This window comes from Seriola aureovittata, chromosome 12 (genome assembly GCF_021018895.1).
Source record: "Seriola aureovittata isolate HTS-2021-v1 ecotype China chromosome 12, ASM2101889v1, whole genome shotgun sequence".
NCBI classification, from domain to species: domain Eukaryota; kingdom Metazoa; phylum Chordata; class Actinopteri; order Carangiformes; family Carangidae; genus Seriola; species Seriola aureovittata.
Genome location: NC_079375.1, coordinates 2830478 through 2854501, shown reverse-complemented (window position 1 = coordinate 2854501; position 24024 = coordinate 2830478). Strand labels below are relative to the sequence as shown.

The 24024-nt window shown below is 42.5% G+C and overlaps 1 protein-coding gene across 2 annotated transcripts in view; it reads right to left on the bottom strand.

The window, feature by feature from the left end:
• The window catches only part of adcy8 (adenylate cyclase 8 (brain)), a 90171-nt gene extending 66379 nt beyond the window's left edge, over positions 1-23792 (bottom strand). Inside the window, exon 1 of one of the 2 annotated variants that reach the window (XM_056392321.1) lies at positions 21442-23792. In XM_056392321.1, coding sequence (XP_056248296.1) covers positions 21442-22356 — 915 coding nt within the window. In that variant the 5' untranslated portion in view covers positions 22357-23792. The remainder of the gene's footprint in view (positions 1-21441) is intronic. The other variant, XM_056392320.1, reaches the window with a different exon arrangement.
• Positions 23793-24024: the final 232 nt, after the last annotated feature.

The following is a 24024-nucleotide window of genomic DNA, read 5'->3' as shown; positions in this document are numbered from 1 at the left end:
TACATGTAGAGGAGCTACCTGACAGAATTTAACTTGCAAAATGCTCAAAGTCTTTGTTTGTGGGGTTGAGATGAGAGCGGGAAAGCTGTGGCCTGGTATCACATGGTATGGTCTGTACTTCATTCCTATTAAGGGCTAAATTATGGTACTGTGGTACACAAAGTTTTTTAAGCTTGTGCACTCAGCCTAAATAGCAGCCATCATACTCAGTGCTAACAATGACTGGGACAAGCTGCCATGAGTCCAAAACCTAGACCATAGTCTCACCTGAATGACATCAGATATTTTCATGGTAACAAGCTGCATATAGGCCGCATGTCGTGGGATTAAAATTTGGAGCGCAGATCCATGTGGTCTAGATCGAAAAATTCCTGAATGCAACTTTTTGCTATTCACAGAGAAAAGAAAACATCATATCTGTGTCACAGGAAGAAAATAAATCTGAAGTGGGACACTTCAAGCTCCAGTGAGAACAGACTTTACGTCACTGGGAGAGCTGGAGTAAAGCGTGAGAGTTGACAGTTTTTATTGTCATGTGCTTTGACAGTGTGTTGACTGAACACTACAGGGATCCATGTGTGGCAGATAACACTATTTTTACCAGTAATTTATTTAGAAGAAGTTCATGAAAAGTTAAATGACATGAAATTATGATGTCATATATGTATATATTTCCCAAACTAAGGTATTAAAAAGTATTTAGAAACTTTAGACATATTCAGAAAAATACAGGAAGCAAAAAGGTCCCATATTGTCTACAGGAAGATGTCCATGTCTTCTTTGATTCTAAGCCAGAGGCTCACTGACCTGTTGTTACTAGAACGCCAGAGAGAAGCCTGAGAGAGGAGATGTGAAACTACACTGAGATGGTTTTTGGTTCTTAAAACCACAAATATATCTTCTTATGGATCAATGCTCCAAATAAAACACAGGGAAAGTGTAAAATATCAGTTCAAAGGTCTACTCACTAGTTTCCAGCTCTCAGTTACTAAGGGTTTAAAGTTTCCACCAAGCAGAAATGCAGCTCTGAATTCTCATTAATGAAGAAGACTTCATTTATAAGCATTGATGCAGCAGTTTTATGGAGAAAAAACATTTTCTGCTCTCTGCTCATCCTCAACAAGAAATACAGGCTGCAGAGGTTATGGTATAAAAGAAGAGATAACTTCCTCCTATATATTCAGAAATTGAGTTTCTGTTTGTCCAGGTTTAGGGTGAAAGAATCACATGTATTTGGCTCTAAACTAAACACACAGAGAGGTGAATTAAGATGAAGACCCTCCTCAGTGCAGCGTTTCATTACCAGGGTTTATGTGGTTTTATAACAGCCTCTCACACGGCAGCCTCTGACCTCTGACAAACCTTCTCTACTTCCAACAGAAGACCCAACGTGTGTGTACTTCCCCCCATTGTGGCCTTTGGCGAGGCTTCTCCTGAGCATGTGATCCTGACATTTCCCCGCAGCTTGGCCCGCAGCTCAGCAGCACGCTCGCCTCTTGAATGTCACTCTACGGATGTAACGTCTTGTTTTTTTCCTCTGAGCGAGGAGGAGGAGGAAAAGAAGCAGAAAGCGGCCATTGTGGCGCACTCCATCGGCTCCATCAGCTCTCTGTGTTTAGCTGTAAACAAGTGTGATGGATTGCTGCCTGAATGCACATGGTCACTGAGTGCTGACGCATACATCTGACTGATATGTATATGCTACAGTGTGTACTTTGTCTGCTGCTGTTCCTCTCGCTGTATCAGGGTTCAGCAACATTTTTCTATGGCTGATATATCGATATCACTCATGGAGTCCTCCCTCAACCCCGTCTGCACAGGCCGCCATTATACTACATACAAGCTGCTCCTGTCTCTGAGATCTGGGAAAGAAAGCATCACTTACTGAGCTTCATTTTCACACGACTGAGGAGAATTTCAGGATTATGCTTCATAACACAAAATAATAGTTGATATGCTAAAGAAACGGTGTGACATTCACCATTATTTACATATAGTGTATATATATTGAGGGAAGGACATTGAGGTGGTGCACGCTTACAAATACCTAGGTGTGCACCTGGACAGTAAACTGGCCTGGTCCCTAAACGCTGATGCAATCTACCTGAAGAGGCAGAGCTGGCTCTTTTTCCTCAGGAGGCTCAGGTCCTTTGACGTTTGCTGCACATGTTTTATCAGTCAGTGGGGGCCAGTGGACTCTTTTATGCTGCAGTCTGCTGGGGCAGCAGCCTGTCAGACATGAACACAAGGAGACTGGACAAGCTGGTCAAAAAGGTTGGGTCTGTGCTTGGCAGGAGTCTGGACTCACTCAGGACTGTTGTGGAGAGAAGCATGCAATGTCAGATGGAGGCCATCTTGGACAATACCAACCATCCTCTCAAAAACATTCTGGCAGGACAAAGAAGCAGCTACAGCAGCAAACGTCTCATCTCACTGCGCTGCAGAACAGAGATGTTCAGAAGATCCTTTGTTCCCACTGCCATCAGGCTACACAACACCTCAGCCACAGGAAGTGGACTAATCTAATTATTATTGTTCATTTGTTATTAACTGTTATTATTATTATTATTATTATCAACAATGAGCTAATGGACACATGAATTTCCCCTAGGGGATAAATAAAGTATCTATCTATCTATCTATCTATCTATCTATCTATAAGTTAACTGGTGACTCTAAATTGCCCATAGGTGTGAATGTGAGCATGAGTGGTTGTTTGTCTCTATATGTCAGCCCTGTGATAGACTGGTGACCTGTCCAGGGTGTACCTCGCCCTCGCCCAATGTCAGCTGGGATTGACTCCAGCCCCCCCCCCCCAGTACAGAAAAAAAATACACATGGAGAAGCCAATGGAAATGAGAGAAGGTGCATTTTAAAAGTTTAACTTTCTGTCACATGTGACAAAGAAAAGAAGCGATTTGTCAGTTATCATTTTATTTTATTAATTTTCTGTCATTGGACTAACCAATTAATAAACTAATCATTTCTATCTAACAATAATGGCAATACACCGTAATGTGCTTCCTCTACATCCTGAAAAATTATCATAAAGTTGAGTCAACATGTCTCTGAAACAACTATAGCAAAAACTGAGCATTATAACCTTCATGACACAGGGGATTTGTTGTAGAACTGTTGTGTTAGACTGCATTAGCTTTAGTGAGGTTTACCTAATAAACTGTCAACTGAGTGTGTAATGTCTCTACATTCACCTGACTTGTAAGTAACAGCTGACTTCAACCCCAGTTGAAGTCAGAGCTTGTGATGCAGGATATTTTTTGCAGTGTGGGCTGTGAGCGGAGGGTTATTCCCTGAACTGTCAGGGCGACAGATCCCTGAGGGCAGGTAGCAGCTTTAGCACAACAGCCTGCAGGAGAAGAGAAACAGTCTGTGATACTGTAGCCGCTGAAAACCAGTCCTCCCAGGGGACATTCAGCGCACACACCAGAAAACAAGCAGCTACAAGCCTCAAGAACACGACCTGTACGGCCCAGTTTTTACTGAGACAGTAATAGCACAAACACAGGGAACAGCCCAAACATCTAACTAAGCAGGAGTGGCTGAGGACGGAAGCTCATTGTTTTGCTTTTCTAGAACATTTTCTGTCTGTTTCTAGCAGCAGCTGGAAGCAGCTGTCTTCATTAAACAAGCTCTGATAAACCCACTGACCACTACCTGCCCATCACCCAACAGCAGACACACACAGTTAGAGAGCAGCTGCTGAGCACAGTGGAGCACTTAGCAGCTAAACACCTGGTGGAGACCAAACACAGAGCTCAGAGAGAGGGAATACCGAGCTAACATTAATCAGGTGACACAAACATGGCTCCAATAAGAAGAAGCTGCTGAATGTGTAAATGCTCAGCTGTTTGCTCACACAAAGGTGAAATGATATCAGGCTTAGGCTTGGGTTTAGAGTTATTTTGGCCCCTGTGGCCAATAATGAATTACTGCAGTGTTAAAGTAATCCTTCCCTTTGACATTCAGCCTTGAAGTTGTGCTTCTGTCTGAAGCAATGCTGTGTTCAATGTTCACTTGCACTGATGCTAAAGCACCATTAAATCTTTAGCGAAAGGTGTACAATTGCTTTCTAACATTTCTAAATGTGACTGAGTGTCAGAGTTTTGGTCTCCGGGTCTGAAATGGACCCATTCATTCAGAAAACAGTGACACAGGCCTAAAAAGTAGCCGTGGGCAACAATGATCAAATCTTCATGACATTTTACAATATACAGTATTCCACTAGACTCAGATATACTGTATATCATGATACATTACATTTAGAGTGAACTCACAATATACCGTTGGGTAATCATATGTCTGTTTTGGTTGATCCAGCCAATTAAATACCAGAAAAATGAGGGTACTTAATAACATTGACGCAAAAATCCTGTAAATAAAATATTGCCAAACAGCCTTGTTAATTGTTGTCTGTAATGATCTGATACAGATAGAGAAATTCAAGTTATAGCCAATGCCACAGTATCAACAGAACAGACACATCAGTGAGAGCCGGATGATTAATTTCTATCATGTCACATTTCATCCTTGTCCCTAAAATCCAAGGCAACGTGTGACATTTATTTTCAGTGACTGATATAAGTTGCCCTACAGGTTGTTCTAAGTGGAAACTTTGTAATTGATTTCTTTGATCAACATAACAAAACTGAAGTTAAATGCTCCAAACAAACGCTAACTTGTTTGACCACAAAGTACCAACCAGGTCGTCTTCCCAAATAAAAGACAACTAACTGAAAAAGGAATGATGAGGAGCAAATTAAATGGCACTCAAGTTTTAGGACAAGATATTTCTATTTTCTATACAGTTTCTTCCAGAGCCAGGTGTAGCCCTAACATACAAATCCTGGTGATAAAATAGAGATGAAGAAAAATAAATATATTAAGATATTTAGAACCCCCCCCCCCCCCCCCCCCAAAAAAAAAAAAAGAATATAAAAGTATTAAATTCCAGAATCACCCTTGTCACAGTCTAAAATCGTCCATTAGTCTCTTGGTCTCTGTGGTTATGAAACGTTTGGCTGTGACGACGTCACCGTTCCCACTGACTCTCACACTTTCTAAAAGCTAATGGTTTACCTCGCCACCAGACTCTGATCAGACATGACAGATAGTCTTTGTTGTGTAATGCCAGGGTCTCAACCTGCACACGGCCCGGAGGCAAATTCACGGTGAGCTTGGCAATTTCATTGGCAAGTGTCAAACTGCTCTGTTTGGATTCAGTGTCCCTCTGCAAGCAGCTCTGATTTTCATTGAGCATGCTGCCCTTTCTCCACCTTTACAAAAGAGAATAAAGATGAACTAATATTTAAATGATCCATAAAATGTCAGTGACTGTCCATAATCGCGAGATATTCAATTTCCAATAATAGATAATAAAAATGAAGAAACTGAAAAAATGCAAGAAATTTGCAACAAGTATATATACTTTCACATGGGAATGGAACAGCGCTCTTCTGTGTCATATTCATCCATCCACCACCGCCTCCTCCTGACGTTGACTTTATCTCTCTTTATACTACATCACCGCACTTTTGTCTTTGCTCCTGTCATAATCACTACAACCACTAGATGTTGCCTAGCAACATAACCTAACTATGGGTCATAGTAACCTGCTGCACAAGACGACCTGTGTGCTCGTTTTTTATACGACAGTCTCGAGAAATGACTTAAACGTAAAACTGTCAAATCAAAATACTCTCTCACTCATTTTCTGTTGATCGACTAATGGAAATATCGCTGCAGCTCTATGCGAAAACCATGAAAACTGACAGCGTTTAAATACATCACAAAATCACCCTGTTAAATCTACTGTCTGAGAGTGATGAAGAAAAAAGTCTAATGACCAACTACAGACCAGTTTCTAACCACTGGAATATAGCACATATCAGTGTAGAAAAATGAATCTATAGACGTGTATAACAGCAGCAGCAGAGCAGAGCTTTTTGAGGAGTCTGAGTTGAACATTTTCTCAGTCAGAGCTGCTGGAGCAGACAGACACTCAGGGTCAGACGAAAGGCTGCCTGTAAAAAAAAAAAAAAGAGTTTTTGATTAATAAATCAATACGAGGCGGCGCCACGCTGGCGAAAAGCTGTTTGAGACAACATTTAAAAGCTTCAATTAAAGTCTCTGCTCTTTGCTTGTTTCACAAAGTTTGTCCCTGGAGGCCACCGTACAATTAAGAGCCAATTAATCCAAAGCAAACTCCTGACTGTCAGACTGCTCGGCTTCAAATAGTCATCAAAACTTTTCTTTTTCTGCTACTTTTAAACTTAAGTGACATCAATTTGAAGTTGTTTTCACTTTTGAGGCAAATCAATCAATTATTGAGAAAAACGTAATTAAAAATGTTCCTGTCTGTCTTGAATCTCTCACACTGGAAGAAATGTTCAGGTCACAAAAGGAAGAATCCATCATGTTTGACAACTTGTAACTGGAATGTTTTGACTGAATTCTGTGTGGCAAACATTTTCACTGCTTGTTCACTTTTTTTTCACAACTACCTGCTGTTTTTCCACATTTCAAACAGATAACAGTAATCCAACAGTAATCTCATTAAACGCTGACCCTAGAGGAGAGTGGCGAGTGCTGCTGGCTGGCGCCCGGTCCTATGAATAGATTACCGCTTGGAGGGGGGGGGGGGGGGGGTAATCCTTTCTGAAATCATCCTCAATGTGAAAAATAAGCTGAAAATCACCTCCACTCTGAGCTTAAAACCTCCCTCAATATGTTCTCAGACTGTAACAGGACAAATGTTGCTTCATATCAGACCCGCTTTAATCTGTGGGGTTAATGCACAGGAAACTAAGAATGACGTTCTCAAGAGTAGAAAGAAAAAAAGCATCTGATGGTGTTTTGGAAAATGACCCCAGATCCTAGAAATACTTCTTTAGAATAAATAATACTGTGGATACATAAAGAGGAGTCAGTTTGTAGTAAGTATGTACCTTTTTTCTCTGTGAATCAATAATACATTATGAATAAATTGTTATAGCACTAGTGTAACAAAACCTTCTATGTAAGTCTTTGTATTGCTGATGCATTAAACCTACTTAAAGTCATTTTTAGTGACTTTATAATACTTTCTGATAGATGCTGTTGTGTTTCCATCCTTTCTACAAATGGCACAGTGCTTGACTGTCTTATCTTTCATTCAGTCAAGCATCCTTTAAGGGGAATATTAACTGTAATGGACTGTAAATAAAGATATAGATTAAGTAACACCTTTGATTTGAAAACTTGGTGGTATCTGTTTTCAGCCCTGTGTAGTGTCTTCATCCTTTCAGAATGTATACACAACCAACAACCTTCACCACTAAGAGGAAGCCCATGTGCACACCTTGGCCTGTTGTCCTTTCTTAGATAGAAGAACAAATAGAGGGCAGGTACAGGAGAATTAACCCTGCAGGTACGCAGCTGGCCACCAGTGTTGTTGATATCTGGTCGCATGTAGGCTGTGACGTCAGGTGACCAAAATTCAACATCAAGATAATGTCTCAACATAGATAATGTCTGATCTCAATATTAATTCAACATAGAATACTGCTGACAGCACTCATTGGGAAACTGGGAATGGAAGACTGGAAACAGCTCAAAAAAATATGTGTTACATGACTCCACATGTGGAGGGTGGGGGGGTCAATCTCCTGACTCAATGAAGATGGATGGATCTCTGAACTGACACTGTGATGCTGAACATGCGTCACTGCAGTCATGATCCCAATCACGCACCAGCTCTTCACCTGTTTCTGGTCATTATTCCACCGGTTGCGTGTTTGACCTCAGGTGACCTCGCAGCAGAGGTCTGAGATCAGGCTTCTCACCACGCTGTCCATTAAGAAAGAGCTGATTTGTTTCCTTTGACCCCCGCCCCCCCTATACTGGGACACAACAAACAGTGGGAGGGACGCTGAGAAGCTCATAATGAGGAGGACGAGTTGCAAGGGGAGCTGAACACACCCTGAGTACAGAGCTGACTGCTCTGCTTTCGTTTTTGAACTCAACTTAAGATCATGTTAATTAGTTTTTAAGAGCTCCGTGGTTTCTCTCCCGCTCCCTCATATATTTTTGATCCTTTAATCCCCTTAATTTTCTGCACAAAAACTCTTCTGATCTTCTGACCAAAACCTTTTAAAAATTTCACGGTCCAGGCTCAGAACAAAGGCAGATTGTGCTTTAGGATTTTCCTAAAGCTCAATGTAATGTCACCACGTCTTGTTTTGACTGACGAACAGCCCAAAACCCTAAAGACATTCAGTTAATTAATGCATAGGATAAAGAAAAGCAGCAAATCCTCACAGCAGAGAGATTGCTACGTGGAAATATCGTGTACAACCAAAAAGTAGATTTTGGTTTTTATCAAAATACAGAATATATGTTGGTTAAATATAACTTGATTTTTCTTTTTTTTAATTATTTTTTATTTTCTATTTTTTCTTTATATTCTTTATATTATGGTTCAGTTGCCACATGCTGTGTTTGAACATTTTGCAGATACATTTAATATCAACATATTGCCACTTGTCAGTTACGCTTCTTTAACCCACTTCCTCATCATGTAAATAAAAACATATCCCAGTGAATGCAGACAGGGTTGTACTGTCTATCCAAGTTTTCTCGTTAAAACAAGGATGTTTTCTTGTAACATCTGTCATTACCCAGTTTGCATCAGTGCCTGATCAGTATCGAACAAGCGGGTCAACCCTAACTCTAACCAATAGCCACGTTTCCGCACATGCGTAGCTCAAATCAAGTTTTCAGCGTGGATCGAGCAGCTACAACATCATTGCAAAACTGCTGGCATAGCATTCATAGCACGTGACCCTGCTCTGTCTTTTAGTCGTCAGGTTGAAACAGAACAGCTCACTGCACCTTCATGTGTTTCTTACAAACACCACATAGACTCCAGAAACATCCTCTTACACCTGAAGTACCTGGTTTTGTCTCAAGTCAGATCCTTGATTTTGCTTGATTGTGCAGCAGGAAATGCATCACCAGGGCCATGACAACAGATTTTGTTGACGCACTGCTTGTGAGATGCAGCCACCGTCTCCCCAAAACTCAATGGGTTTGTTCAATTTTTGCCCGAGAGTTCCCATCAGAGCAGTTAGCCATCTTAGCCATTTACCAGCTGCAATATGAACAGTAATTAGGTTGTGTCAGCAGTTCAGTGAAAAGGCCACAAAGAGAAGCTTTCATTGAGATGAATGTCAGACGACCCGGCCGATAATGGAAGAGGAGGTGAGTCAGTGTTTGGCAAGTAAAATTGAATGACTTGCAGGTAACTTTGGAAATAAGTCAGTGCTGCTGAAGACGCAGGATGAAAAGTGACACATTTACATTTCAGGAAATTTAGATTTCAAGACATGACGCTAGAATAAAAGCAACAAAGGAATAAACTTCAGTGAAAGGAAGAAAAAGGTGGAAAACACCTCCAATATTCCCCGAAGGGAACTGACTGTTCTGTTAAACTATACAAGGTGTGATTTATCAGGACACTCCTCCAGCACCAAACGCTACAAAAAGGATTAAGAGCCCAAAGCAGAGAGCAGAGAGAGGAGGAAATGAGCCGCTACAAGGCATCTTTCTTATCATTTTAGAGCCCAGACCCCGGGGCTGTAACTCTCCCAGACAGACTGTTTCATTTGGTCTTACCGAGGACGAGGCCGCAGGAATAAACACGGTGACAAACAGTGACCATGGCCAAAATCCCTTCAGTGAAGTTTATGATGGCAATGAGCCGGACACTTAATCAAGTCCTCCATTCACGTCACCACAATGTGTGTTATTGCTTAATCTGTATTATTCTTTTACCTTTAACATCTTACACTAATTGAGAGACAATGTGGACTCTCAAACTGTAAAACTGTCCAATTGTCTTTAATCAAATAGTTTTATACCCATTTTAATTGTGGATTAAATCAGGGCAGATGCTATTTGCACCCAGGGTGGAGCACCAATGTGGCTATTTACACCTGAGCGTATACAACGTGGAAGAGACAAGCACCAAAGTGTATGCAGTCAACAATGCTATTTCCAACCAGGTGTCCATAAACAACAACGCTCGCACCCGGGGTGGATAGCCAATTGCTATTTACACCTGGGTATTAGTGCCATTTCAATAAGTCACGTGGGACTGAAAACCAAATATAATAAGAAGAAACAATAATGCATCAATAATGCAATAAAGTATCAACTTGTTCTTTCACACAGGAGTTAACACCAGTCTCCTGCCCTGTGTTTGAACCATTCGTCCATCACAACCTCCCCCTTATGTGAACTTTATACTATGTCAGCACCCAGCATATGGCACATATCAAACAAAGCATTGCAACAATTGATGCGTCCTGTCGATGTTTTTTATCAACAAAAAAAAAAAACAAGGCACTTAACCATTGGTCTTACCATGTGGGTGTAAATAGCCTAATAGCTGTCATATGACTATTTTCACCGGAGTACAAATAGACGTTAGTAAATCATAAAATTGTGGTCACGCATTGTTACTACTGTAAATTCTCAAAAGAGGTGCATAACAGAGCAACTTAAATCAGAGAATTTGTGTCATTTATGTTTAATTAACTGATTGACGAATCATCAAAATAGCTTTTGATTTTTGTTGTTGCACTGATGCTTTGACTTTATCATACAATCGGGCAAAAATGGAGGAAGGAATAATTAGATCTCACCACTGGGACTAAAACTTCCTGCAGCACCATAAAAGCCTTCCAGTGAATTCAATTTAATGTGATTCCTGGAGGATTTAAATGTGAAAAAGATGGAGCAAGTTTTCAGTTTCTATTAACAGAAAATAGCATCGACAGCAAATTAAAATGGGAACCTGATCAGATAACGTCTTGTTAAATATGATAATTAGAGCTTCTAAAATCAGGGTACATTAGTAATAAATGAATGTCTTTAAAATGAGCCAGTTTCAAACAAAAGTTTTATTGGTGCAAAATAAATATTTAGTGGAGCCGAGTATGACACGTACCAAACAAATTATTATTCTATATTTGGATTTCAGAGTATTTTTTAAATCACACGCTTCGCCACTTCAGCAGTTAACCAGGCACTCTTTAGAAACATCTAAAAAAACAAATTGTGTTTGGATAGTTAAGTTGTAATAACCTTGCTGATTTCTAAATGGATGAAAAGTGTTTATTTCCTGCTCTGATTTCAAGGTTGATACATGACAGAAGAATGAGAATGAAGGACGGTAAAAGCTTTTTCGTCTGAGGTAATTTTTGGAAATGCCTGGGAGGTCATAGCGTAAAAATGCCACTGGAAAACTCCGCCATTAAAAGCTCAAAAAGCTGCGGCTGATGGCCCTGATCCTTCATTAAATATTAAGAGCGGCTGAGTGCAGTGTCTGGTAACGGCAAGATTGTCCAAGATCAACCGCATGAAACCGGCAAGATGAAGAAGGAGGAGGAGGAGGAGGAGGGTGAAAGAGAGGTTAGGAAGGAGGGGAGATAAAGGATGGAGTCACTGATTCGTCCCTCTGCACCTCCCCGTTCCGTCTCCCTCCTCCCTCAGAAATGATTTTTCATCAAGCTGAGTCAGTCCAACGCTGCTCACAGAGGAAACGTCTGCAGAGGGGAAGAAAGAGGAGGCACATAGAAGGAGCGAGGCAAGATGTCGTCTGAATGACAACCAGGCCTTAAAGGTCACTACGACATCAGATAACAGAAACATGGCTGCCTATCACTGTCTCAGAAAGCACAAATTCTTCCTCGTGCCAAAATCAGACCGGAAGGACCAGTCCAACAATATGTCATAAAAGATATGAAAAAAGTTGCTGCATTCATCGAAAGAAAAAGGAAAATTACAGGTTTTTCTTAAATAAGTATTACATGGTTTTCCCACATTCTAATTAATACTTTATCACACCTTCACACTGGAGACTGAAGTGTCCAGGACAGAGACTCCTGACCAGAGAACTACAGCTCTCTGTGTTTTGCTGTGTCTCATCAGACAAGAAAAAACTCTTCAACAGCTTTTCAACCATGAAGAGACACAACTTCCAATTTTCACGATTATCTGAAGAGCGACAGTCCAGCGGCAACTGGACGAACATCATCCACTGAGGAAGATCGTGTGGTACAATTGAAAGCTCCAGAATAGCTACTCCATGTGGTCAACTACTTCTCTCCATTTAAATATAAAGTATATCATTGCTTCTGATCATGAAAAGGTCTAGAAGAGTTTTGCTTGACATGGACTTTGTCTCTCTTTATGCTACGTCACCGGGCTTCCTCCTTTGCTCCTGTTACAATGACTACGCCCACTAGAGGTCACCTAACAACAAAACATAACCATGGTTCCTAAAAGGATGCTGCACAGACAACCTATAGAGTCATTTTTAGGGCTTTATCAGCAGAAGAGTTTTGTCATGGAAACGGAAATGTTAAATAAAAATCAAGATTTTTCAGAACACTTTAAGAACTTCTTGTCAAGGTTTACTGCAAAGGAGAACAACCGGCCAACCGAATCTGCTGATGAAGGTCGTGCGATATGATCAAAAGCTGTAAAAAGGTGAGGTTGTTTGTTAGCTCCTTCGAAGACTACCTAAACCACGTCTGTGTTTAAAGATAGGTTAACTACATCTGCTTGGTTAAGATGACAGAAGGGCGTTGGTTACTAGGGGATGGGATGTAAAAAAAAAAAAAAAATCTCCAGTGTTGAAGTAACACGCCTCATCACATGATCACAGGATGTAACATCTGTCATTTTAATTGTCTGAACAAATGACTGATGGTGTCATTTTTCTGGTCTCAGCTGGTCAGCTTAGACCTGGCTCAATAAAACAGACAGAATGCAGAGCTGATGCTTCTCCTGCCGCAGTGAAAACCCTCCCATGAGCCACCACTAGCACCAAATGAATAAGCACCTCAACAGTCAAACTCACACACACACACAGCAAAGTACAATTACTATAAACCTGTGATTTATTTCAAGACGCAGATACAGCTGTGAGAATAAACACAGAATCCTGCGATACGTGTTGGCTGTGCATTTTCAATACAGTGCATTGTTTTGAGTGGAAAATGGTTTGTTTAAATCTGCAAACGGGGTCACGATCAGCCAGTGGCGCTGTTTAAAACACAGAATCAGTCACAGATAATGTGATCAGTCTTTTCTCACATAAATACCTGAAATGTAAAATGTAAATGAAAGCAGAGACGAAGCGGACGTCTTTGAGAAGACAGAAAAATGGGTTTGACTGTGACTGGCTCGCAGCGGTGGAAAACAGCAAAGGCTTTTTAATGTTAAAATACACAAAACATTTTTTTGTCAGGACTGCGCTGAAGGCAGAAGAATGAAAATGCATGCGTGTAGTCTTCTTGCGAAATCCACACTTGGCCTGCTTTTCTTTCTTTTCCCCTCTATCTCCTCGGTGCAGCCGGCGCTCCAGGTAAGCTGAGTTTGACCTTGAAAGAGGAAGCTGCAGCGAGCCTGAAGAACGGCTAATCGGTGGGTGCGAAGCTCTCGCTGTGTGTGTGTGTGTGTGTGTGTGTCTGTGTGTGTGTGTGTGTGTGAACATGAGTGTGAACAGAGGGAAAAAGACTCGCTGCTACTGACGGTTTCATATTGCTCTCGGCATCTCGAGAACGCTCCCTTAACACCAAAATACACACATTATCATAGACACACACTCCTCCACTGCCCGGAACAAGCTAATCTGCTATTTACTGATGCCTCTGTTTATCAAACAGCAAGTAAAAAGGCTAAGTGACTTCTGCACAAAGGCAGCCCTCAATACAGCAGCAACTGACAATCGGGAGAATGAGGAGAATCAGGTCTATTTGGAGTCTTTTCAGGATGAAAAAAAAACAAGCAGAAGGTCAATATGAGCTTATTGTTTAGAGAGCGAGAGGATGGGGCGTGATTGTATTGGTGTGAGGGTTTTAAAGGAAAAGCAACAGTCAATATTGAAGCCTTGGACGGGCCAGAGACAAAGGATGTGGGGGCCAACAGGGACGCTCTAAAGAGACGGAGCTGGATCGATGGGAGGCTATTCTGAGTCTGACAGAAAAAATCAGGCTCAGGGACGGAGAGGAAAGAGTCTGAAAACAGGTATTAAGTGATAAAACACAGGGGCATTTAGAGGGACATTCACTACACAAGGACAGCACAACATTAGAGGTGGAGAAGTGGACAACTCTCAACAGTATTTGCAATTCCTGCTATGGGGGCAAGGTGAGAAGATATAAATCTTCAGCAGTTGGCAGCTTCCCCCACTGACGAAGGTAGACTGTCTGACTGTGGAAGTCTGAGATGAATTATGACTCAGGCTTTGGGGAAAACAACATTAACATAACGCTTCTGTCTGATAAACACAGTCTGTATGTAAAAGTAATTAAACCTGGATTTAAGCGATTACTTCCTGGTATGTGACTTTAATTGTCAAACTCCATGATTTACTGCATTGTGATCAGAATAAAATCCATTCATTTTATTTTTTTCTTATATCAATTTAATTTCAAAAATGGAAATGTGATACTGTAAAAGTGGGATTTCAGCCAGCAAATATACAACAGTACCAAGCTATCATTTACCAGCGCGGTGGCAGCTCACCGTCAGCTCCGTGACGCACGATCGCTTGGTCCATTCTGCTCAGACACAAGGTTTTAATAGAGATTTGTTGAAAGACTGAAGACAGAGCATTTTTCAACATTTTATCAGTTTCTTAGGAAATAATTCATGTTATCAGACTATTTCCTTTTTGCTTTCATTTTTCTATTCTAAGAGCTGAACAGACATGTGTAGGATTGTTTGGCCTTGGCGGAGGTATGTGCTTCTACTGAGTGGTTTTAATGGCATTTGATGACTATGTTTTGAACACATAACTGCCTCTACAGGACGTGCTGGACAGATTACTTGGCAAAATCACTTGATCTTTTACTTTCATTAGTGTTATACGTGGGTGTAATGGTGGCTGGTCTATGTTAATACACGGCATTTGATTGAATGCACCAGATTATGTCCTATAAACACAACAGTTTGACCTACAATCAAGTTTATTTGTTATAAAAAAAAAGATCAATGACTGTCCCTCTTTGCTACCACCTGTCCAAACATTAAGTGTAACTTTGTGATTATGTACAGTATATTATATGTTCACCACATCCTTAAACAAACACAAATCATGAGAGCAGATTAGCGCCGCTTGAGTCCAGGATGTTTAATTTCACAGCGAGCGCAGTCTTCCTAACCCCAGGAGTGCAGCATGAGCCATCCTAATCCTCCCTTTGCCGCCGCGTCCATCCAGCTGCATGCACTCCACAGCAGCCCCGCTCGCATGTCGCCGCCGCCGAATTAAGACAGAACATGTAAGGCGCTGATCTCGGAGCATTTTCAGGTTCACTAATACGAGCACGCAACGCTGAAAATAATCCCTCCCCCGCCCACAGAGTTTAATACTACCGAGCTAATACTTACAATAATGACACAAGCTAAGACTTATCACAGCACGAGTGGAAGCTAATTAATGGACTCATCGCTGAACTTCAAGAAGACACTCCTACACGTCAGTAAAATATGGAGAATTGCTGTAAATGAAAATCTTATCCATGAGTCAAAAATGAAAAATATGGATAAAATGTTAGCAAGAAATCTACAACAAGACTTAATTCTTGGCCATTTAGCTGTTATAGTTTGTTAATGTTAGTGATTTGGTGATTTATAGGTCAAAAAAAGGTTAAAATTGGGCGACATTTGGTTGAAAAGTGGAATAATAATAATAATTTTTCATTATTGATTAATCTGTTGATTATTGATTAATCAGAAAATCTCAGAAAATGGTGAAAACGCCCATTACAAGTTCCAAGACGACGTTTCTGAATGTCTCGTTTTGTCCGACCAACAGTTCAAAACCCAAAGATATTCAGTACTGTACACTGGTCTTTAAAGTTCAAGATTTTCTCGTTTCTGTCATGGTGGTTATCACGGCTCTTCTCCTCTCTGGTTTGTTTGGAGGAAACCGACCGGAGAAGAATCAACCTGACAGTGAGCGTTTAGAGCAGCAAAAATTGAAAAGCTTTTAAAACAGGCTGAATCACCTTTGTGTTGAATCTATCAGATATCAGAGGCTTCATCAGTCGATTAAAGTCATAAAACACTGCGATCAGCCGCTGAAAAGCTAAGTGTCAGACTCTGAATCCAGCTAACACCAGCCTCTTGAAGGCTCTCGACCTCCGACCTTTCCTGTGAGAGGCTCGCTGGGTCGGTGGCTGCAAGTGGAGCGACGCAGCTCAACCGTGCGAGGGGGAGCTGGGAAATCCCCCCTGAGCTACACAACAAGAGACGACAGTGTAGCGTACAGTCAGCTGCATCACATCTACAGTCGGCTACGCGACCACGCACAGGGTCAGCTGAGACTCCAAAGTGAAGTGTGATGGGATTCAGCGTGACACCGGTGGAAGGACAAGGCTCTGTTCATCTCCGCTCATCCAGCCAAGGCAGCATGAGTCGCACGGAGCATGCTCAGTGTCTTTTTGCAGCATTTAGGCTGCAGCACGAGTATTTGTGGAGTTTCCTGCATGTCTCAACATGCATCACTCTGAGCTGCTGAAAATAAGCCGTGACTCACGAACAGCCTCATGTACCTGGTTTATATACTGTCTGTCTGTATAATGTCTCTTTACAATGATACTCACATAGCAATAAAATGCACTGTGCATGTATTTCTGGTGTCCTATTATTTTTGTCTATTTGTATTTTATTTTATTTTGTGTATTTTATTTCCTTTTATCTATTTTTTGTTGTGTCGCCCCCTCTGTCTTCTGCATTTTAAAGTACCAATGATTAATCTGTTTACTATCACTCAATGAATCATTTAGTTAATAAAATGGTGAAAATGCCAATTACAAGGTGCCACAGATAGATAACATCTTTAAAACCCATGTTACCCACTTACAGTTCAAAACCAAAACATATTCAACTTGTAATGATATAAACAACATAACTGCAAATCTGGAACCAGAAAATGTTTGCCATTTTCATCAAAGTAATATTCTGTGGATCCACTTACTGATTAGTTAACAAATCATTCTGACTAAAAAAACAGAGCTAAATATGAAATTAAAAAGGTAACAAACACAAAAATAAAGAGCTACTGGCCTTAATATACAGCACAAAATAAAAACCTGGATATGAGAATGTTTCATATTTGTCTCTTTACTGATACTGAAAAATTGCAAAGAGATGGAAAAATGGCACAACGTGCTAATGACATCAACAAACTATGTCACATGAGACTCAGGGTGTGAATCACCGTCTCATTTTAAACGTCAGGATTTTTCCATCAGTCACCAAACGTATAATTACAGAGACAAACAAACTGACAGGAAGTGTAACTCAACTGACTTTAATTGATTTAAAATAGTTTTTTGTAATATTGTACATTTGTAAATTTCATACTCGTTCATGTAGGAAATGTCTTTGAAGGCTGTCTGTGGTAAAACAGCATTAAAACTGTAACATAATATGCAGAAGAAACATGTTTATACTCAGAAAAGTATTTAACAGCATCTTATGATGTGTTTATGCTGATGCTGAGTTGTTTGTTTTGTTTCTGTGCTGCTTGTTAACGTTATGTTTCGTTGTGTTGTTTCTGTAAATCTATAGGTGTCCTCAGTGTCACGAAGCGAACACTCCTATATATCATTCTCATCACGCCTGACATGTTGTCGTCTCTTCATCTCTGCTCATTTCAAAACTTTAACGGCTCCAGCCTCTCTCTTGTAAATTGGAGACGCAGCCAAAAGTGTGCAAGTGACGTGAAGAGCTTAATTCTCAAATGAGATACACACTGCGCCTGTGACTATACACTCATCTCCAGAAACACGAAAACACTGAATTAAAGGCAAAACACATCCAAGGACTTCAATGAGCTTTTTTTTTTTTTATCCGACTCAACACTTTCATCTTTTGATTTTCACATACTGAATAATCCGCTCCAGGTGAGAGTTTTCTACTAACACGACACACACACATACACACACTCTGCTGCACAACGACACAGTTTCTGCTTATTTTTTTGCACTTTGTCCTTGATCTACTCACAACAAATCAAGAAAACCTTCATTTTAAACTGTGCATACATCTTAAAGTAACAGTTCTCAAACTTGTGGGTTGTGGATCCAACTTCTAAACCTGCTGCTCAGTAATTCCCTCTCTCTGTTTACATTAGAGGTCCCATATAGTCTAAAGGTAGATGTCCATGTGTTGTTTGATTATAGATCAGGTCTAGGTTCTATATTAATACTGTGAAAGTATCAAAGCCTCAGTCCACAGAGAAATGCTCACAGCCTGTATTCAGAAACTGAGCCTTAAAACCAGCCGTCAGGACTTCTGGAACTTTGTGATGTCACAACAAAGCAGTCACCGCTCTCAGCCACGCCCCAAGCCCTGACCACCTGGACCCACCGACCAACCTTGCAGGATTTGGTTTCTCTGAGTGTTTACCTGAAATCTGCAATATATTTTTTTATTGGATCACTGAGAAAACAGTTGGCCAATCAGAAGAGAGGCTCAGAGCCTCCTCTCCTCTGATCGCCTCGCCGACCTGTTGTTACTAGATCTCCATACAGAAGCCTGAGAGAGGAGATGTAAAACTACATTGAGATGGTTTTTGGTTCTAAACCACAAATATATCTTCTTATATCTTCAAGTACAACACAGGAGAAGTGTAAAATATCAACCTTTAAACTCTGTGTACATATCAAACTAACATTTCTCAAACTTACAGGAAGTGGATCCAGCTTCTAAACCTGCAACTAAGTAATTTCCTCTCTGTTTATATTAAATTAATCAAACTCTATTCAAACCAACTGCGGCAAATCATGTTCAAAAGTTAAACAGGAAACAAAAGCTTTTGACAGATGGATAATTTTCTTCTTCTGTGGTTTTATGATCATTTCAAAACACAAGGCAAAAGTCATGACAGCAAACAAGACCCTGCTGTAGAAACATTTTTACAGCGTCAACTATAACCTGTCAAATGTATACTGACACAGTCCAAACAAAAAGCTTTATACGCTGACTGAAAGCTTGCAACAATATAATTTCAGCTCATTACTGTCATCCCCTACAGCAGGGGGTTCCCATGTAGCTGCAAATAGGTTTAGTGAGTGTAAAACTCTTGATCTGAAGTCTAAAAAAAGATCCAGACAGGTCCTGACAGTGAGGCAAAGACTCCAGGAAAGGGTCCAGGAAAATAAGCAACAGTTCACTGACAGTGTTTTCCAACCTCAGTGAAAATATAATGGCCGAGCGCAGACAGATTACAGCTGTGTGCTTCACTCTCTCTCCACACCAGCACCACCAATAGACATAAATGTACAGGCTCTTAAATACTAAGCAGAAACAAAGGTCTTTCAGAATAAAGTGTCTCCTAATTATAAAGTCAGTGAGTATTGATTGATTCTCATCTTAAATATGAGTGTGTGTACATCCACATCTTCAAATAAGTGACAGAAACTTAAATAAAAGTCATCACGTCACGTTCAGTATTTGTGCTGATGTTGTGAGAAGCCTGTGCCTTTTTCTGGGGGGTTTCTATCTTCAGTCTGACCTTCAGCACTGAAACATATGATCAGCTGGTCTGAGGGTCAGGTGACTGACTCAGACAGTAAAGACCAGTCCATTGTTTGATCATAAATCTTTGGTTGCCTTGTCTGTGAGTTTAGGATCATTTCAATGGTGGATTGTAAAAATGATGTGGATGTAAACACCATCACATTAAATATTAAAGTCAGCAGTTTAAACTCAAAGTCACTGATTTATTTCAGTTTTTATAGAGAGTAGGAGTAAAACTATGAGACCTATGCTACTGTACACATACATAAAAATGTACGCTTTATGGTAATTACACAACCTTAATTACTATTATAGGAAAAAAGAAAGAAAGAAAGAAAGAAAGAAAGAAAGAAAGAAAGAAGAAAGAAAGAAAGAAAGAAAGAAGAACTAAAGCTGATCCCACCAGTAGAGGGGGCTGAAATTATTTGGAGCTGCAGTGCATTTCAATGTGTGTGTGTGTGTGTGTGTGTGTGTGTGTGTGTGTGTGTGTGTGTGTGTGTGTGTGTGTGTGTGTCTTTCTACATTTGTGTGCACCAATTCTACTCCCTCACACTTTTAGGTTTTAGTTCAGTGATTCTCAAACTGGAGGGCAGGAAGGGAGGGGCCACGGAGCGTACTGCAGAGGTGGTGGGGGTAGGGGTGGGGGGGGGGGGGTTGGGTCTTTTCTGAAGGGGGGGCAAGCCAGAAACAGTTTAAGAACCTCTGGGTTAGTGTTAGACATTTAGTTGTGAGGGGCTAGATAATGCTTTATGTCAATGAGTGTCCTCACAACTACAGAGAGAGCAGTGTGTGTGTGTGTGTGTGTGTGTGTGTGTGTGTGTGTTGGACAGCTCCTGGTGCTGAAACCTCAGCAGTCAGACCTGCTGGTGTCACATTTCATTACTAAAACCGAAACAATGAATTCAAGAGCTAAAAAAAATCAGGAAGTCAGAGACAGAGAGCAACAAACAGCCCAGACAGACCAACACATGTACACCTATTCACACAGAATAACACAACCGCTGTGTTGTTTCACTAATGTGAGTGACAGCTGCAAATAAACTGCTGCCCAGTTTCAGTTCTCAGCAAAAACTTAAGGAAACAGACATCAAAAAACATCACAATGCAGCAACTAGTTTCCACTCAGCTGAGAAGTTTCAGTAAACACCAACATCATCATCTTCAAGCATCAGTCTGAAAAACGTTCCCGGAGAGGAGAGGAGAGGAGAGGAGAGGAGAGGAGAGGAGAGGAGAGGAGAGGAGAGGAGAGGAGAGGAGAGGGGAGGAGAGGAGAGGAGAGGAGAGGAGAGGAGAGGAGACGATGATGTGGAGGGAGATGAAGGAGGAAAAAGAGGAGGTCTATAGGAATAGGAAAAGGAGGAATGGGAATTAAGGAGGAGAAGAGGAGAAGGTAGAGATGAGACATAAAAAAGAGGAGAAAAGGAGAGAAAATTGGGAGAAGGAGAGGTTCAGGGAGCAACAAAGATGGAGGATGGAGGAGAGAAGGAGAAGAAGGGGATGTATGGGGCGAAGATGGAAAACATGAGGAGAGGAGGATTAAGGAGAGGAGGTCAGTAAAGGACAGGAAGAGGAATCGGAGGCTGGAAGAGAGGAGAGGAAACGAGAGGAGACGGAAACACAAGGAGAAGAAAAACGGGGACAGAACAAGTGTGGAAAAAGGAATCAAGAGAGGCAACATGAGAGGAGGCAAGAGGAGATGAGGAGAGAGAAGGAGAAGAAAAAAAAGAAGTAAACAAATGAAAGAAGAGAGGGAAACTAGAAAGTAAACAAGAGAGGATAGGAGAAGAGAGGAGGATGAAGATGCATGGATGGATGACATAAAGTGAGCAGGTGAGAGCTTACCTGGTTGGTAGACAGCTGTGCATTGTGGGAGATGAGCAGCTGGACCAGGATGTGGAGCCCCGAGGTGAACAGACCGGCAAGAATGGCCCAGGTGAGCGGCAGCGGTAGCATGCTGTAGGTGGCGAACAGGGTGAACAGCACGTATCCCACCCCGTCACCGAGCAGCCCGTAGCCCAGACCGGCCGCCAGGATCTGCGTGGCCATAGCCACCCACGTGACCACGCCGCTGTACTGCAGGTAGCCGTGCGACGTGGTGTCCTTCCGCACCACCACTAAGGCACAAATTACTACTTCGATGCCCGTGAAGAAGCCCAGGAGCGTCCCTTTGATGGGGTCCATCGGGGAGGAGGCCAGGGTAAGGTGCAGCACCAGCAGGGTGAGCTTGGTCACCACATCCAGGATGTTCATCACAACCACGGACTTGCGCCTCTGGCCCAGAAAGTAGCGCTGGTACAGCCGCTCCAGGTCGCGGGACTTGAAGGCGTTCCGCAGCGTGGGGAAGATGACACCCCGGTACGTGTAGCCCCAGTTCAGGAAGAAGTCGGAGTTGCTCGGCGCGCAGTCGATCTGCAGGAATCCCAGGTCGCTGCTGGCGCGCTCCGGGAACACTTTGGTCCCGCCGTTGTTGTGCCGGTCTCCCACTGACGTCCGCCCCGCCGACTGCTTCCGCGGACCCTGGCTCGGGTCGTAGGGCTCGTCCGGCCCGATGCCCTTCACCCCTCCTCCGCCTCCCCCACCCTGCTCGTGTATGAACCGCTGCTCGGTGATGTGCCGCACCGCGTTCTGCCACAGCAGCCGTTTGGGTCGCGCGCTGCCGCTGCCACTGCTGTTGCTGTTGTTGCTGCTGCTCGGAGTCTTGTTGATTGTGTACAGCTCCTCGCTGGCGCTGGAGCACCGGACCTCGGACAGCTCCATCACTGCCGCCGCTTGTTGCTGCAGCTGCTGTTGTTATTGTCTTCTTCTCCTATCGGTTGTTTTGGTTTGATATTATCCCTCCCTTTCCCGGTTGTGAGTTAGTTAGCTCAGCGATTTTGGGGAGACGACGACGTCCTGTCGTGCGCATCGAACCGGGGGCGCGGCGAGCACGGCACGGGGTAAAGCGCAGTTGGAGGTCATTGTCACGCAAACGATCCCACTGAAGAAACAGCCCATGAATCCGACTCGAGTGGAAAAGCATCTCCGGGATTATCCGCGTACCATCATCACCATGCACCGTGTCTCCGTGCTGAGGGCTAAAAGAAACACCGGGCGGCGTGTCCAAGCGGCACCTCGAACCACCGTGCGCCAACCGTCCACACCATAAGGGTGCCACGGCTGTCACGGAAAACCGGGATCCGTGAAAAAAACAAGGCGGAAGTTCGGGTGTAAGCGGTGTCAGGGAGCAGACCAGACGGCTAGAAATGTGATTATTAATTTAAACCCCCCCCCCCCCAAAAAAAAAAAAAAAAATGGCTCGTGCGTCGTTGGCACACCTGTATCCGTTTACTTTGCCATTTTTTCCAAATAGTACCATAAACCCACAAAATCTCACGTTAATTCCCGTTTTTCTGTAACGTTCATAAAAGATGCCACAAAAAAGACAAATCCGGTAAAAATCCGCAGCGGCAGAGAAGGCAAAACAAAATCCGTAATCAGAATCTTTCTTTAAAAATAAAATCAATATTGTCAACTTGTTTTTTGCTCGCGAGGCTCCGCAGACAGGATCAGAGTCGAGTACGCGAGCTCCTCAACCCTCCTTCTCGCGCCTCTCCATCAACACGAGGGCTCGCGCTTAGATGCAACACCTGGCCGAGGTTGGGGAGTGAGGGAGGGAGGGAAGGAGGGAGAGAGGGAGGAGGGCGTCGGGGAGCGGTGCCAAGACAAACAAACAATCCTACTCGGTTATCTCTTTGAGGAGACCGCGCCAGGCAGAGCGGCTCGTCTCCATGTAAAGTGCCCAAAAAAATAAATAATAAGACAAATATCCTATATGTCCCCGTGCTGCGCCTCCTTCCTCCTCCTCCTCCTCCTCCAGTTCCTCCTCCTCCTCTGGTGAGCCGTCTCTTCGCGTGAGTTCTCCTGTTTTCGCCCCCTTTCTTCTTCTTCTTCTTCTGTGTTTAAAGGGGCGTGCAGCAGCAGCAGCCGCGTGGAGTACTAGCTGTGCAGAGAGCGCGAGGCTGGTCAGCGAGAGGCACGGCGGAGCGAGCGAGTCAGCTGGGCTCCGGTTTGACGTCACAGTCACCTCTGTGTGTGTGTGTGCGTGTGTGTTCATTCTTTCTCCTTGTCTTAACCGTCTCCCTCATTCAACGCTCTTCTTCTCCATTCATCCTGTTTCTACCCTCCCTCCCTTCTTTCTCCATCTCCCATCATCCCTCCTTCTGTCTCCAAAATATCTCTCCCTTTCCTCATATTCTTTGCCTTTTGTCTCACCCTCTTTCCTCATTCTCTTTGTCTCTCCTTTCTTTTTCCCAGTTCACCTCAGTGAAACCTAATTGACGTTTTAATCAAAGGGCCTGCTTTTCCTGGTTGTTCCAGTGAGAGGAACCATCAATGCAACAACATAAAAAAAATGGACAATATTGTTCTTCCAACTTAACACAAAGC